Source organism: Cyclopterus lumpus, chromosome 20 (assembly GCF_009769545.1).
Source record: "Cyclopterus lumpus isolate fCycLum1 chromosome 20, fCycLum1.pri, whole genome shotgun sequence".
Classification (NCBI taxonomy): domain Eukaryota; kingdom Metazoa; phylum Chordata; class Actinopteri; order Perciformes; family Cyclopteridae; genus Cyclopterus; species Cyclopterus lumpus.
This window is the reverse complement of record NC_046985.1, coordinates 5,584,508-5,601,770: the sequence shown is the minus strand read 5'-3', so window position 1 is coordinate 5,601,770 and position 17,263 is coordinate 5,584,508. Positions and strand designations below refer to the sequence as shown.

Below are 17,263 nucleotides of genomic sequence, written 5' to 3'. Positions count from 1 at the left end.
TACAATATGCACCATATGACCAGGTGTCACAAGCAATTGCTTCATTCTAAATGGACCAGAAGTAAAACAAGGTTGGGACCCAGTGTTATAAATGAATAACAGAGTACTGTTGTTGATGATGAGGGGTGCATTTGCACCTTTTTGTCCAAACCTCTACAAGTGAAGCTACTCCTTCCTTCGTAGGAGGCCTCTGGAGGCTCTGAGCCGCAGCAGCCTGAGTCATGTTCCTCTGTCAGTGCAGCTCTCGCTCCTCTAATCCCACACCTCTCAAACAGCAGCTCAAAGCTGAGTCTGTGTGGAGGCCGTCAGCTGGTCAATCTATTATGAGGTTAAACCACTTATCCGTCCTATATGGGAGGCAACAGGGGCATCTAACCTTGGATGGCACCCTGGTATGAGACAGCACAACGCACGACCAAAGGCCTAAATCAACAAGTGGTCAACAAAATCTGGTGTTTACTGCACGGGGAGATCAACAGCAGATACAAGTGGGCCGCGATCACGAGTGTGAGGAAGAGTACGGCCGATTGATTTAGGTTATTTATTTACTTTGACTTGTTACAAAGTGAAACAAGCGTACGGGCACAACGTTTATCAAGGAGGAACGAGCCGCAGGAAACAGCTACACAAATATAACCGTCGACAGAAAAATAAATAAAGTTATTCATCGGTAATAATAATTCTTTTTTCAAGAGATTAAAACGGCTCATTAGAAACTTGCCTTCCCCTTGTAACACAGGCCAGAGTCAGACGGTGAAGATGTACTGCCCTTCACAGGCCAGACCATATTATTGCACCCAATTACAAAACGTGACTCGACACTTCTTTCAGTCCTTCATTAAGTCATCCATCATGGCTACAGTCCACTGCACAGACTGCAATGCACTGGATTTTAAGATGCCAAAACAAAATGCTACACTTAGTTTATTGTTAGATAAATTCGTATTTACAATCATCATTTCAAAAGACACTATTTAGGAGTTCGACATTTCAGTTCAGACGTGTCTTTTTCAGCCTGGAGTTGTCCGCTGCTCCTTTGCGCTTACGTGACGGAGTGCCCGGAGCTTCTTCAGAGGGAGCTTCAGTCAGGTGGTAAAGCTCGACGGGCGGGGTCGGCTCCTGTTTCGGTGCAATAAAAGCACACACACGTTAACATTTTAATCTCCGGGGTCTAACTTGACTCTTATGAAGTGACCTCACAAGACATGTTAAACAGACGAATTATAGTCAGCATTTATGAATAAAACATTTGTTGGGGAAGGGGGGGGGGGGGGCACTTTTTTTACAACATCACAACGAATTATCTCAGGCTTTGTTTATTCGCAAATAATATGAAGCCACTCATTTGTAACGATTCATTTGAAAAGCTTCTCTAACCTGCATGAGGTAGTCTGCGATGTACTCTGGCTTCAAGCATTTGACTCCGTGGGCGGTGGCCTCCGACACGTCGACTCTGAAGTCTCCGGGCTTCAGCCGGCTGAAGTCTGCAAACAGGTGAGTGGTCTCCTTGTACGAGGACGGGGAGGGACTCGGCATGACCTGCAGAGAGCGAGAGAGAGCGAGAGAGAGGAATTCAAAAGGTGGGAAACTATGGCTTTGCTGTATTCACAGAACTACCAACTCTTTCTCTCTGATAAACGGTTAGCCCGTTTGCCTGATCTGAAAACCGCAATAGTGATGAGTAAACGATGTTGGACTGAACACAACAAATAAACAAGCAGTGACCTTCGCCCTGCCAGACTGCAGTAGCCGCCTGAAGCCTGATTCTCTGATCTGGTCGATGTTCAGCATGACCGTCCATCCACTGAAGGCTCCCTGAAAGAACACATTTATACACATTTAATAATGCATAGAATCCGTTAACAGTCCAGTAGTAGACAATGCAATACAAATGACAGTGATGAGGTACCCCTTGCTCAGAGCGTCCCTGCAGGGTTTTTCTCCAGCGCATGGCAGCTAACGCCAGTCTCCTCTGCTGGGAGGTGATGGAGGGCAACGCGTCCAGAATGGAGCTGCTGCCCCACTCGTACTCGTCCTCCTGGAACACACGCAGGTCATTAACTACCATGCGACACATTAAACCAACCACAACAGCGCTGTCACAGTCGGGTGAGTAAAACCACTGCACACGTGAGTCTGCTGGCGACACTAAACCATAGGTCTTCAGGTGCTGACCTGGATGAAGCGGTCCACGGAGCGGCAGGCCTCCAGGTACGAGCGGTGCAGGATCCATTTGCCCGCCGCCATGGCTGCCAGGTACTTCTCGTTGCGCAGAGGAGTCCCGACGATGATGTGGGAGCAGCTGGGGTCGAAAGACTGCTTGTCCAGGATGACACCGCCTAAAATAGCAAATAAAAATAGACAGGAAGGAAAGTAAGAAATACAGATAAGATATTCTGCACCTAATCTGGAGTTAGTCACAGAGCTGATTAAAAAACGTGTTTTCTAAATGTATGAATAGCTGCCAACTCCCTATAAGCTGTTGTAAGTGAAACCTTTAGGAGGCAGCATTAATCACACTTTTGCAGAAAAGATTATTAAGGAACAAGTTTTTTTAATCGCATGCCTACAGGGCGAATAAAGAATAACTACATGAAAACACAACTCCTGCAGTATAATCCAAGTCTCATTTATCCAGTCGTATGCTCCTTACTTATTATTTAACACACTTCCACATAAACAGTCTCACGCTACTCATCCATGCATTCCTGAATTGGTGTGTCACGTTTTGAGTGAAGCATTCCTTTAATGGCTCTATTTGTAGATGCTGTATCTTAGTTGAATATACCGTCTAAGTTCCAATAATGATTACATTTATGATGAGCAGTGGTTTATCTGACAATACTGAGCTCACAACATTCCCAGACCCCAGAGGCAGTTCCTCCTTTTTAGTCAGCAGGAATGATCTCCTCTGACTTCAGGCCTGCGATGCATTACTGAAGCATGATCACGGTTAGAGCCCTAATTAGGTGGAAGACTCACCAAGCTCCTCTATGAGGTGACTGTAATCAATGCGCTCTTGTGGGCTGAGGGAGGACAGCTGAAATCTGGGTGGCTGCTTCTCTTCCTCTGGCTCCTCGTGAGAGAAAGAAAAGAACCGTTTAGCACCAGTTTTAAAAGAGGCCGCATCACAGTAATTAATGCATCAACTTCTTGTTGTTAATGTAAACAGGAATCTTCACACCTGTGGCTCCGGTGCGACCGGCGGGTTGGCCAGAGGGAAGGCGATGCTGGGGGCTTTGGGAGTGAGGATGTCATGTTCTCGCTCCTCCGTTGGAGCCGCTGTGACTCTCCGGCCCATGTGCTGGTCGATGACGTCACAAGCGGCTGTGGAGGTCACAGTGATTACAGTGGAGGTCAAGTTCAATAGATCAAACTGAACGTATATATATATATATGTATAACTATTCTTTGCAGACGCAGGTAAATAAACAGCTGACTAACTATCTGACACTTCCGTTGTCAGTTGGTTCAGTCAGGTGGTAGTTAGGAGATAATCTCAACGTAAGAATATGTTTATAGGGTTAGATTTTGCTATAAATCTCCACTTAGCGAACACTTTAGTTATCTTACCCATCTCCACCAGCTCAGAGTCCGTCATGGAGTCCCTGAACTGGGGGCCGTTTTCTGCACTGGGGGGTGGAGGTGCGAGGGGCTCAGAGTGTTGGGATGGACTACCGGGCCACTGTAAATTATCAGCCAGCTTGGCCCTCTCCTCCCGGGCTGTCGGGTCATCCCAAACTATCTGCTCACTCTGAGATGGCTCTGTGTTGATGTCCAGAGCGGCTTCTCTGGGAACCCTGAAATCACAACATATTATTTGGGTTTCCAGTAGCTATATACTATAGCAAGACGGAATCATTCACTTCATCACGCAATGAATTGACCTTTGTCATTTAAAAACACATTATAATTCATACACTGTTTAGGTTTTATAGCACAACAATAGTCCTAACAGTGATACAAATTTGCTTTGAGATGCTTTAAATGAACAATTGTATTAGCTTTCACATGAACTATCTCCTCAATGCCTGGCTTCCTTACCTCAGAGCTTCCAGAGTACGTCTGCTCCCGCAGCGTCCGACCCGGCTCCCGTCAGGTGTGTGTGGGCCCGAGTCGGCCCCTCCGGACCCCATCCTGCTGAGTCGGACCGAGGTACGCTTCCCCGTCGTCAGCTTGGTGGCGGACATGATCTCCTGGAGCTGTCTTTGCAGGTTCTCTCTCATTTCTAGAGTCTCGGAAACATCTGGACACAAGAGGGAAAAATCCACCTCACGAGTCAGCGTGTTCTTCAAAACGTGCAGAAGGAGCTTTGTGCAAATTAAACGCGAGTTGGAGAAAAGACACCCACCGCTTCTGTCTGCAGCGCCACTCGTGTCTTCTTTATCGACGCTTCCATCGCTTACACGGCGTAATGTCGTGGCTTCTTCTGTGGCAACGTGTCCACACTGACGGACAGATCGATAAACGGAAAGACACTCCTGCATTAACAACGTACTTCTTCATTAGACGTTACTAAGAGCATATTGATTCCTGCACGACAGTATCCAGTGTCGCTCTGAATATTTACACCCACCTTCTCGTCCTTTGCCTCCGTGATGTCTTTGAGTTGGGTGCGTGTAAAAGGTGGAGACCTCTGAGAGCTGTTGGGCACCTGGCTGAGGTTCAGGCTCATCTTGGGGTTGTAGGTGAAAGGGTACAGAGACTCGGGGACGTGCCTCTGTTCCTCAGCACACTGCTCAAGACGACACAGCACATAAAACAGAAGCTTATTAGACACAATAATTGATTTCATGCAACAAAGATGAGGGGAAACATAGCTGAAACTGCCATTTGTCTATAGTTACTATTTCCTCTGACAGATTGGGCTCATATGTAAGGCTGCTTTTGCCAAATGCATACTGAGATAGGATTTGGGCCCCCTCTGGTGTGAAGTTCTAGGAGTGACATAAAAAAGAATAAATCTGGAAGAGGGTAATAAAATGAATGTGGAAATAGAAAAATAAATCTGAAAATAGAAAACAATATTAATAAGCATTTAATGTGTATTTATTCATATATTTCGACATATATTGATCTATATGATTTTTAGTTTTTGCATATCTGACGTAAATAAATGTGAAAAATTAATGAAAATACCTGTAACTATTCTTTCAAATTTTAGGTCTCTATCTATTCTTTTATTTATTTATCTTCAATTTCCTCATTTAATTTCTTATTCTTTTACAGATTTATCCTTTTCTACGGCATTCCCAATGACTAAATACTCTTGAGATTTATTTTGGTAAATGTTTGTCGAGAACGCATGAATATATTTCAACTCAATAACAAATATGTTTCAACTCAATAACAAACTAAATCAAGTTGAGTATTGCAGATGGTCTTTTAATTATTTGAGCTTTTCTCGGTTCTATCTAATTATGCTAAATTAAGAATATTTTGGTTATTGGAACTGTTGGTTTAATTAATGTTAATAAAATTAAAATTAATAAAAAGATTTAACGTGGGAACTAAAAAACTGTAATGAGCCATTTTCACAATCTTTTGTCATTTTCTAAATGGTGAATCAATTAAATCATCATTCATTTCAGTCTTACTTCATTTAAAAGTGAAAAACTATGAACTGCTCCACAGATTTGTTAATAGCTTCCTGTGCTGTGCAGTTAAGAGTAAAAAAACAAGTTGAGTAGTAAAGTAAAGAACGTGGCTTATATTCATATTTGCTACTGGTAAACAAACGTACCGCCTGCAGCCAGTACTGGGAGACCACATGCAGCCCTCTCTCCTTCACTCCTCTGTACTCCCGGGTGTTGTCCCCCACACGGCCCGCGTAGATGTAGTGTGTCACGGTATCGTCACACGCCCACCTGAAAACAAGTTGATGAAGAAATGTTTGTAAAACATCCATATTTACTAAAAGAAAAACAACACTTTAACTGTAAATATGGGCACGTCAAGATTGTTTCAACTAATCCTGAAATTGAAGCGGAGGTGTGTCGAATACCTGAAGTCCGCTCCGAGCGAGGCAGCGACGGCATTGAGTTCACTCTGCATTTTGCTGAGCTTCTTTCCCACACAGATCACAACACCAGTCAGAGGGCTGACTTCTTTTTCCGGGACCTGACAAACACATTTGAGAACATCAGCGTCACTGTATTTAACAAATTAAGAGATTCTAAGATTAAAGCACCAATGTCAAGTTTACAAACAGGCATACTGTATTTGTTATGCATTTCTGTTTACCTCCTTCTCAGACGTCTTGGTAAATTGGGGGCTAGCGGTGATGGCTTGGATATCTGAGGCGCTATTTCGGGTGCTATTGGCGAGCGACACCTTCAGGTTCCTGTTGATGACATCAGTCAGCGGGGTCTCCGCCGTCTCTCCTGGTTTGGATTTCCCCGCTGGAGTCTCCAACGCTCCTCGAGCATCCTTTCACCAAAGAAACAGTCCACGTGTTAACAGGACGACCAGCGCACAATTAATTGCTTCAAGCCTTTTATATCATAAAGCTAAAATTGTACTTGTATCACTAGATTCTGTTGCTGCTCAGTGGCTCCCAACCTTGAAGTTGAAAGACGGCCTGAACAGCTGGTCTCTGCTCAGGAAACGAGACGGAGTGTCCAGCTGCAGGGGGGCCTCGTTCTGAGGGGGGTTCTTTCCGCCGCCCCCCTGGTTTTCTTTGGGGGTGCTGATGTCCTCTTTGGGCTTCATCTCATCCAACACAGAGCGTAACACTTTGCTCCGGAGGCGACCCAAATCCAGCGGAGTCACGACCTTACCGCTCTGGAGACCCAGCAAAGGGATCTCTGGAGACAGACGTGCCGGCGGCGGCATGGCCGGCTTCTGGGAGCCGCCGACAAAACTCTCATCCTCCCTCTCTGCAGAAGAAGAGAAGAACGCCGTCGTTACAGCACAGGAAACAATTCATTCACTCCAGAATCGCACTCGACAACAACGATTAGAGACAAATTGTATATTATTTCAGTCAGAAACACTTCGACAAATTCCTTGGACGTCAATCTTATTTTACTTTTTCCAGACTAATCTGTCAGATAAGTTAAAGTGTGAAATAAATTATAGCACAAAAAAACCAAAACACTAATTACTATAATTATTATCCATCATGTTTCTAAACCCAGCCAACGCTGACAAAAAACACGAATTGACATCCACTTAAAACTTTTCTAACCTGGTGAGGGTGGCAGGTCCACTAGAAAACGCCCCTCCTCTGCCCTCTGGCCGGTGCGAGCAGACCCGAGTATCCAGCGCATGGTGACGGCTGGAAGCCCCCATTTCTTTGCTGCTTGGTACTTTGTGCCTTCGGGACTCTGCAGCACCAGGTGAGTGCTGGCCAGCATCCCTTTCTTCTGGTTGGCCAGGCGCACAAAGTAATCCTGGACACTGCAGTGGGGAGAGAAGAAAAGATTCAAGACAGGTTGTTCACGAAAAGGAAAGGCCGGACACGTGAGGGTAAAAGTAAGCAGGAGGGAGAACAACGTGCACTTCTTCTGCATTCATAACGCCACAGTCCGGGACCTGATACAGCTAGAAACATGTACAAAGAAAATTACACTTTTGACATTCTTGTCGTGAATGCAAAAAATGTATAATATAAAACACTTGGACAATTTGCGCCAAGCCTATGAATTGTGCTGTATAAATACATTTGCTATTTGCATTAAACTCTTTGACCTAATCAATTTGGAAAAGGTAAACACCTGAAACTGAACAGCTCTTACTCATACTGTGTATACCGTGTACCGGGTGCTTCGATCAGGATTTTTGGGGCCAATACCAAACACAGGGTTGATTGAATCTTTTCATATATCGCGTAGCTTAGCATTATTTACTTATCCATTTTTAACAACATTGGCTATTAATTAATACAATTTTAATATGAGAAAGTATCATGAATTTTTTTTTTGTCAGGCAACATGTGCAACATATTTCACTCCCTCTCTTAGAGACTCAACTCGCAGCTGACGCCTGGTTGTTAGGAGCAGCTCATCGTATTCGTTGACGTGACTGATGAGGATCTTAGTGTGGAAATGTTTTGGATGCTTTCCTTGGAACACACCTTGCAGTATTATTTGAGGTTTTTTTTAAGAGGCCGACGATCAAACTATTTAGAACAAATATTGTCCGGTAACAAGCGGTAGCCAATCGATTACAGCAGCCTCAATGTCGCATAAGAGTAGGACTGCAATGTCACCGTACTTGGCTCCGAGGTGCTTGGCCAGCTCCACCAAAGACTCCCTCTCTGCTCCCGTAAACTGGCTGACAGAGAGAACGCAATCTTTGAGGGGAAAACGTCCGTCCATCAGAGGAACGGGTGTGAACAAAGGGTTGGAGGACAGCTGCAGAACATACTCCTTCTCCACACACATGGCCTGAAAAAAAAGAACAACAAAAACAAAGCACGCCTGTATCAAGCTTACGAAGCATAATCATGGCACGCAGAACCGATGGAGAACAAATATGTATTTCTAATCAGTGAAATGTAATTATGTTGGACTGCGGCAAAAACATTACAGAAAATTTGAAAAATGCCCATCACAAGTTCCCAGAGACCGAGGCGACGTCTTTAGAAGCCTCGTTTTGTGCAAACGCTAGTCCAAAACTCAAATATATTAGAATTGACAGGATATGAAAAAGAGGAAAGCAGCTAATACTTATATTGGTGAAGCTGGAACCAGAGAATGTTTACTACTGTTGACTCAACTATTGACTCAAAAATATGATGAGCAACAAAGACGATTAACAAAAATATGTTTTTGTTTGACAAGTCAAAAGATAGCTCTCAATTCAGCAGGAAAGCCACGCCCTCCTCCCGACACGAGTACAATTAAAGCAGTATGACGATAATCTTACCAGCCATGTGTCAGTGACCACCTCGTCCACGGTGGCCTCTACTGAACAGCCCAACAGTGGGACCACGGCGTAGTCTGCCACAACACGTGTACGGCCCATCAGCACCGTGCCTCCATTTTCTGTCACCAGTATGGAGAGCTGGGTCTCTGCCTCGGCGCCAAAGCCCACAAGTAGGAAGCGTTTCCCAAAAAAGAGGCCTGCCTCGCTGGCTTCCTGCAGGGTTGAGTCTGGCTCTGGTCCTCTGGTGAGGTTTGGCGCCCAAGGTGCAGATGTATGGACGGACTTCCTGCGGTTGCCCTCTGCTGGTGGGGGCATGTCCACTGCAGGATAAAAGAAAAATGAGATTAGCTGTAATATATAAAACTATCCATCCATCCATCCATCCATCCATTTTCATTACCGCTTATCCTCATTAGGGTCGCGGGGGCGCTGGAGCCTATCCCAGCTGACATAGGGCGAAGGCAGGGGACACCCTGGACAGGCCGCCAGTCCATCGAGGGCACATGTAGGGACATACAACCATTCACTCTCACATTCACACCTATGGGCAATTTAGAGATCAATTAACCTACAGCATGTCTTTGGACTGTGGGAGGAAGCCGGAGAGCCCGGAGAGAACCCACGCTGCCACGGGGAGAACATGCAAACTCCACACAGAAGGACCGCTCCGACCGGGAATTGAACCCGCGGCCCTCTTGCTGTGAGGCGACAGTGCTAGCCACTACACCACCGTGCAGCCCTAAAACTATATATATATATATCTTGTAAAATCTCTTAATGGTATCCAATAAAAGCTTATTCTTTAACTACAGATACTTACCTAATGTAGGGTCATCATCCATGTACTGAGAGAGCAGATCTTCCTCAGCTCTGGTTTGCCTGGGAGTGGTGGGGCTGGCTGCAGGGGGACCAGCCGAATGCCGGGAGGAAGGAGTGCGGCGGGCCGACACAGAGACAGCAGCCAGGGCCGGGGGCAGACAGTCGGGGTGGAGGTAACTCGCTTCTGGGAGCAGACTGCCTTTGTTGAAACTGTCCAGCAGCCACTGCACTGTTACTACATGGGGTCTGAGAAGCAACATACAGACATGAACATCATAATAAATCATTTAACAGGCTGTAATAAAGCGAGATTCTTTATATTTTACCTTGTGAAAACATACGTTGCAAAACAAATTTAAGATTTCAGGATAAGGCAAGGATGTATCCTGAACTTAAATTTAGAGAGGCCTCAAGTCCATGTAGTTTATACTTTTATATTATATTATAATATTTTGAGGCATTTGCTTTCATTTGATAGTAACATATACACATTTTGAAAAGACACAGGGGATAAAAACTTGCAATAGGCGAGGATGCAATAAATTCTATGTAAAGTCATAATCTTTGCAGGTCTGACCTATGTGTTGCTTTGAACAGAAAACTCTTGAGGTCCTGGTCCAGCTCTCCCATGACCACATGTGTGAGTTCCTCACTGGGCTGGTTGAAGCGCAGACCTCCTGCAACGTTCACAAGACGACGCAGCTTCTCCAGTTTCTTCCCTGGCAGGCCACACAGGTACAGCTGCACAACATTTGACAAAGAGGGAAATAAATCCTCATCTATGTATTTCGCATGATTAAAAAAAGAAAGAAAACGACAAAATAGTGGAAATGAAATCTCCACTCTGAATGAAAAGGAACATTCTTTTGTTTACCTTACAGCCATCTAATATATCATCAGCTGGGCACACGGTGAGATCCAGAGTATCAATGGGGTCTGGAGCTTCCAGGCGGCTGATGGTGCCGTTGGTGACAACCGTGTCATTTATTGTCATGCTAGCATTCACAGAGATGTGGCTCAAGCCCAGCAGAGATGGACCCTCTGGAGTTAAAAAACACGATTCTTCAATACATTGTTACAGACAAAAATACAGTACACAACAAACAGCCATCAGTCTGTGGCTCACCCTCCTTCTTGTTGGTGCCAGTGGGGGTGGAAGTGTGCGGTCGAGTGGTCTTGGATGCGTTACGCTCCACAGTGTACCGGCTCTCGTCTTGACAAAAGCCCTTTTCTATGCTGTCAAAGAGCCAATGCAGAGACACGCAATACACGTTCCACTTCCTTGCACACTCGTACTTCTGACCTGCAAACAAATACAAACACTTACAAATGATACTAGTAGCAATAATGGAACCCATTGTGCTGAAACTGATAGTGACCTACCTGTTGGCTCACTAACGATGAGGTGTGTACACTCATTCATTTTGAGCTGACCGGTGTAGTTGGCGCCATGCTGATCACAGAGCCGTTGCACCTCTCTACGCTCTGTGCTGGAGAGGCCAGTCACACAAACAGTGCAGCCACGCAACACAGGGCACAGGTAGTCCTCAATGGGTAGGTCTGTATACCGGAACAGACTGAAGGAGGCAGAACAAGGTGTTAATTATCGTCAAAAGAGTAGAGTTGGCCAAGAAAACATCCCTAAAAAATCTGTATGTATCTTTCTACATAGATGTTAGAACAGAAATGTCAGTTTTAATACCCGTTTTGAGATTTCTCCCAGCAGGCATTGACCCATGTAGGCAGCAGGATGGGTTTACCCAGGCTGGCCGCTACCAGGTATTTCTTGCTGCCCACCTCTCCGGCTATCAGGTGTGTGACCGATACATTTAGATCAAGATAGACACGTCCACCCATGAGTTGCACCAGATCCATCACTGCTGCCTGTCGAGAGAGACAGACACAAAGACATTGGAGAACACTGTGCTGCGCATTCCCGACTTTTAACCCCCTATGGAGAAGATTACTTGTGCACTATGTTACACTTGTTGTATGTATTTGGGGATATTCATCTATGTAACACTATAATGACCAGCTTTCATATGAATTGGTCCTTTTCAGACTTTCACTATTAAGTGCAAACAATGTTATGCACTCACTGAAAAGTATGTCTTCGTGGTTTGTGCGATTTCATAAGATAAAAAAGCTACATTAGTTAACATGTCATAATAGTTCTATTCTGTATTCTTTAAAACTATATACGTTAATACGTGTTCATATCACTGACAGGCAGCTGAGACGGACACCTAATAAATCCCACACATAAATCACCTTACCTGAGACAGCCCATTCAAAAGGAGGGAAAGAGGAAACTGCCTGACATTATTCAGATTTAATCAGTAACGTATATTTTACGATCATTACTTAATGTTTTATGTTCAAAACATAAATACACTCTGTGACATCTTTGGCATTTATTAGAGAGCAACAATCTGATAAGTGTCACACGGAGGGAACTTACCCGTGATGCTTTATCCAAGCTGGTGCAGGAAATAGTGATGTCAGCCATTGCCATGTTATAGACGGGCTCCTCTGCTTTGGGGACGCAGTGCTGCTGCTGCAGGCAGTACAACACCACCAGTGGACTCACCACTCGGCAGCCAAGCTACATGTCAAATAACAGAGAGTGAGAAAGAGAATAACTACCATCAGAGACAAGGCTTCACAAATTCCCAGGTTTTGATGTATCAAATATTGAGTCATACCTTTTTGCAGTGCAGGAAGGCCGGAGTGGTGAAGCTGCTGAAGACGAACAGAGACTTGTCCTTCTGGTCCATCTGTAAAACTGCATCTTCCTCGATGGTTTTCAAGTACTTGTCAGACTGCAGCTCCAAAATGGCCTGTTTAAAACGCAAGAAAAGGGTCATCATCCACTGCAAACAAATAGACATTAGCACAGTGGCAACAAGGTAAACATCAACAAAAGATTTGATAATGAACCTTACCTCGTAAGCCTTGACAGCATACTCTGTTTTCTGTGCTTTGCTTTCCACAAACTTCACAATGAAGCCTCCCTTGTCTCCTTTGGACATAACTGAATAAGGACCAGTGGGAAAGACATTAGCTGCATTCACGTTTGTTTATAATGGCATTTTAACGTTAGTTTTGTGATAACAGCCATCACTAAATATTCTTTCACGATAATGTTAATTAACTGAAGGAAACTTACCTGTTCTTTGATGCACTGCCAGATAAATAAAGAGGTAGCTGGATAATAACTAACGTTTTACGTTACAGAGAGTAATTAATATGAACTAGTCATCGTCGTGTCAACAGAGAAATATCCAAATATAAAAGTGCATATAGCGTTAAGGCCACTGTCCGTTGTAGGAAGAGCTTGTCTAGCTAACTCACGAGTAAGTAACTGCTTTAGCCAACATTAAAACAAACGTTAACAGTTATGACGTTAAAAATACATTAAATAACATTCTTATACATATTATCGTGAACGAACGGCCTCCACCGTGTTGAATAAAAGTCTGTACATCTTATAATTTAATGATAATAGCTTCGCAAATTGAAATATCAGCTTTGTTGTTGTTATTCGCGCCAACGACGCGACTTCCGGTGTTGCCCGCTAATTCGACCGTGTGGAGTCGGACTCCAAAGGTGAATGGTTCCGCAGCGTCTACGTTTAATATTCAACGTGCTATTATATAAATGCACTACAACTTCAGTTGTACAATTATTAATTGGTTTGAAAATATGAACAGAAAGAGACGACAAAAATAAATAGTAAAAGTCAGATGTTTTGATTAATATTTAGCCTTATACTTATATTGCAAAAATTCTACATTTCTGACCCAGTTAGGTGTAACCTTATACACCGTCTATGGGTGACCAGATCAGGTGTAACCAGACTGTATAGTGTGACGTTATATCACATTAACCTAAATAAAAGCCATGTCTAGAGTAGATTATATTTAAAAATAATATATTTTAAACAGTTTTAGCCTAAATGTGAATACATTATTCCAGGGTTATGAGGGAATAACAAATCATTAACTCTAAAAACCTACACAATTATAGTAATATCATTTATTCACAAAGCACTTAAAATAAAAGAATTAACACAACGTAATCTAAATTCGGAAAAAGGTTAGAAGTCCATGTCATCCAGAATTATGGTTCTTACATTTATTCAAACAATACAGGCTTTTTAATTTAAGAATTATTTAGCTAATTATATATTTCAGAAGATTTTGTCTATCAAATAAATATGTAATGGCAGCCAATCTTCCTCAGCATAATATATACATATAGTATAAGAATATAAATATAAGCTTTAAGAGAACTTCAACATTTTTTGCAAATGTTTATCCTCAAAATAAAAATATGCAAGCTGCCGAAGGAAATCTCTAATATCTGTTCAAGTTTATGAGTAAAGTAAAAGTTTGATGGCTCGCAGTTATTAATAGCATGCGAGTATGAAATGTTAAATCCATCCATCCATTTTCAATACCGCTTATCCTCATTAGGGTCGCGGGGGCGCTGGAGCCTATCCCAGCTGTCAAATGTTAAATCATCTTGTTAAATTCAGAGCACATTTTATGACGTTGCAGGCGGTCAAACATGAGCAAACAAACAGCTTTCTGTTGAAATATCGACTACAAACACAAAAGTACAAAAGAACAACACTGTGGGTTCCCTTTTATTCTTAAAATTTTATGTACAAGTGCGACAGATTTTATTTTTTTTTAAATGTACATTCATAATAGAAAGTTTATATACGTAATATTACATTGAACATTTCACAAATTGCACTAGTCTTTCACATAGATTCGTGAACCGTCAACGTCATTCATCATGTCTTAGCAGAAGCTCATTTTCGTTGATTATTATCCACTTATAAATATTCTAGTGCTTTTTGCATTCTGGGGGGAAAGAGAATCACTTAAAAAAAAAAGAAAAAAAAAAGAAGTGAGGCAGAATTAACTATGCATTAAGATCAGAGGAATAAGAGGCTGGACATTGGAGAGCAGATCTGTGTCAACTTTGAAAGGGTGGATGGAACTAGACCTGACCGAACCAGGCAAGAGGTCACGCCGAGGGCTCAAATGACAATTTCTTGTGGAGAAACAAGGCAGCGAAATCTTACACAAATGTTTTCAGATGTTTCTACTTCAACAATGTTCCTCCTTTTCCACATGAGAATCCATTATACAGACTAGTAAATGGCATGTTTAGGTAAGAGGTGGATAGGTCCTGTGCACAAATGTGTCACAAACAAGGCCGAGTGTCCTCTGTTGAGGATTTGGATAAAGTGTAGCCAATCAGGATATGACACAGAGGAATAAGATAACAGAGAAGAGACAGTTAACGTATCCTATATGCCTCAGTATTCCAATGTCTTTGTCATGAAAAAAAAAAAAAAAAAAAAAATCTAAAGTAAAAAATATATTCATACAAAAAGTAAACTCTTCTGTGTGTCATTGGAAGAAACAAGAAAAGTAGCACAGAAACAAAACAAATGTGGTCAATCGATAAAACTATTTCAAAGTGTTTGTGAAGACTTGAGTGCCATTTGGAAGGGGAGAGGAGAGTGATGCTGGAGGAGGTGTTACTGCAGCGATATTGGTGACGGTCAATGACGGCCCGGCTCTCCTCCGTCTTTCTCTATCTATCTCTCCCTCTCTCCCTCTCTCTCTCTCTCTCCCCATCCCCTCGTCTGGGAGCTGGACAGTCCCTCTGAGCTGCAGCTGGGAAGCAGCAGGGCAGTCTGGGTGCCTGAGCGTGACTGTGACTGTGTCCATCAGCCTTGGTCTCCAATGTCGTTGTCCACAGGGGGTGGGACGTTGGTCATTACCGGGGTGCCAGTTCCCGCTGTAAGGTAACCTGCTACTCCTGGACCTACAGGTGACAAATTAGACCAGGTGTTACTCGGTGGGGTAGCTGGAGTGCTAGTGTTGAGCTACAATGATGTACTAAACTATACGACATCAACTACTTAACGTATGGAGGCGGGATCACTACTCTGACTAAGCATCTCATTTTCAACTTTCAAGGGCATTTCTGTTAGTTCCTGAAACTGGATTGGGATAAGTAGAAGTTGGTGGATGGAGATGGAGATGAAGATGACATTATTGCTAGCAATTTTAAGATGGAGAGGTTGGAATGGAAAATGAAGTGTGGGTCAAAGATGGAAGTAAAGGGGCAAGGAATGGCAGTAGGAGCGAGGTCAACGTCTACCTGCATCAGAGCAAGAGAGAGGTGGGCTGGGAGGGCCCAGCTTAGGAGTCTAGAGCCCACCTCGCAGTGGGCTACTGGCAGCCAGGAGAGAAGGAGTGGATACCCCTGAGGAGGAAACGTGGAGGACAAAGAGGAAAGGAAGGGCAGAGCCAGGAAGTTAGAGGCCGTGGAGAGAGAAAGGCTCTCTGGGTTCAAGCACAAGTGAGGAGTCAGCCCCGAGGTGGTTTTAGGATAAAGCAAAGCATTAAGATTCAAGAACAGCTCAGAGAGAGGCACACAAGACTTACCTTGTAAACACCGACTGGAACATCATTTCATCAGTTTCGCTTGTTAAATGTCAGATTGTGTGATGCCGAGTGTTCAAATAGCAGGTTGAGTTCATATAAATACTTTACCTGTCAGGTAACCCGCGGTCTGTGACTCTGAGATGAAAAGATCATGTTTCTGGTCTTTGAAGGCACTCCACACTGAAGACTTTGCAAGAATCTCATTCACCTGCAAAGCAGTGATTGGCAGATAGTTTCAAATAAGACCAATAACCAGTTTGATGTAACAGGACTGCTCATTTAGTGGTTTTAATTGCCTAATGCTGCTAGTCATGTATTCATGTATCATACCTGCTCTCCGTACTGCAGACTGCGAGTCATGGACTTGATAGCCTTTACTATCTGGGCCTTAGTAGCTGAAGGGTTGTCTAACGTCTCCAGGCCGATTCCTTCCAGCAGCTTCAGGAGGTATGGGACCAGCTCCACCCTGAGAGCCTGTTCCGTTCATTCATAAAATATATTATTTTACATGGTCATCAAACATGATGCACACAATAAAAAAATCAAATAAATAATAATGTGACAGTTTACCTGGGCCACTAGTTCTGTCTGCTCTTTCTGGAACATGCGGTTGAGAGCTTCACACGCTAACCCGGCCATGTCAGCCCGAGATTTCATTCCAGTCATGAGGGGGCCGATGGTCTCCAGAGACGACATGGAGCGCACACACAGCTAGACAAAACAATGTGAGCGTGAGCGAGAGCAGAAATAAATAGTTTGTCGGCAAATCTTAAGAAAGCAAAGTGAGCCTGTGAATAATCGTGGTACATGAACTCTGGTCTCGTTGAGTGTGAATCCTTAAAGGGATTTAGTATTGCAGTTCCTGGATGGTGCGCTAATAAAAAGGTTGAGTGTGGTATGCACCCCCAACTATCACCGTGGCTACGTAGCAAAAGGGGAGGGACCACCAAACTTGTGAAAATGGCAGAGATGGCGTGTAACAGTAACACAAGTAAGGAAATTCACGTTCATTTGTATTCTGTTTCAATACAACAGACTAGCCGGCAGATATTTTGGAGGGCGACTATCTTACGGTCAAATTTAGACGATAAAGCGCC

General features: G+C 43.6%; 2 protein-coding genes across 7 annotated transcripts in view; both read right to left on the bottom strand.

Moving 5' to 3' along the window:
* Window positions 1–527: 527 nt before the first annotated feature.
* On the bottom strand, window positions 528–13,254 carry topbp1 (DNA topoisomerase II binding protein 1). Of its 3 annotated transcripts, none has more exons than XM_034560355.1 (28): window positions 12,860–13,254; window positions 12,636–12,724; window positions 12,396–12,530; window positions 12,152–12,295; window positions 11,393–11,574; window positions 11,074–11,267; window positions 10,817–10,993; window positions 10,565–10,731; window positions 10,268–10,431; window positions 9,692–9,936; window positions 8,872–9,191; window positions 8,218–8,390; window positions 7,190–7,401; window positions 6,562–6,878; window positions 6,244–6,429; window positions 6,005–6,120; window positions 5,744–5,867; window positions 4,577–4,735; window positions 4,352–4,481; window positions 4,045–4,246; window positions 3,574–3,800; window positions 3,185–3,327; window positions 2,983–3,076; window positions 2,176–2,339; window positions 1,910–2,038; window positions 1,726–1,815; window positions 1,378–1,539; window positions 528–1,119 (listed from the first exon to the last, which is right to left on the bottom strand). In XM_034560355.1, exons 2-28 carry the CDS (start codon window positions 12,720–12,722, stop codon window positions 991–993), a joined length of 4,572 nt encoding a protein of 1,523 aa, XP_034416246.1. In that variant the 5' UTR covers window positions 12,723–12,724; window positions 12,860–13,254; the 3' UTR covers window positions 528–990. The 3 variants fall into 3 exon arrangements, with proteins under 3 accessions (XP_034416246.1, XP_034416247.1, XP_034416248.1); XM_034560356.1 differs by having other exon boundaries at window positions 2,983–3,073; XM_034560357.1 differs by having other exon boundaries at window positions 4,352–4,448.
* Window positions 13,255–14,323: 1,069 nt separating this feature from the next.
* LOC117749344 (dnaJ homolog subfamily C member 13) overlaps window positions 14,324–17,263 on the bottom strand; it is a 29,324-nt gene continuing 26,384 nt past the window's right edge. For all 4 annotated transcript variants that reach the window (XM_034559743.1, XM_034559744.1, XM_034559745.1 and 1 more), the window contains 4 exons: window positions 16,737–16,877; window positions 16,497–16,640; window positions 16,275–16,374; window positions 14,324–15,540 (listed from right to left, as the gene is read on the bottom strand). In XM_034559743.1, the coding sequence (XP_034415634.1) occupies window positions 15,443–15,540; window positions 16,275–16,374; window positions 16,497–16,640; window positions 16,737–16,877 (483 nt within the window). In that variant the 3' untranslated portion in view covers window positions 14,324–15,442. The remainder of the gene's footprint in view (window positions 15,541–16,274; window positions 16,375–16,496; window positions 16,641–16,736; window positions 16,878–17,263) is intronic.

Bases quoted from the DNA above. Each gene is read 5' to 3' on its own strand.
- topbp1 (XM_034560355.1), bottom strand. From the start codon at position 12,722: ATGTCCAAAGGAGACAAGGGAGGCTTCATTGTGAAGTTTGTGGAAAGC. The intron at 12,531-12,635 runs GTAAGGTTCATT...CGTTTTAAACAG, and splicing joins ATGCTGTCAAGGCTTACGAG to GCCATTTTGGAGCTGCAGTC. The intron at 2,340-2,982 runs GTGAGTCTTCCA...TTGCTATTTTAG, and splicing joins TCACCTCATAGAGGAGCTTG to GCGGTGTCATCCTGGACAAG.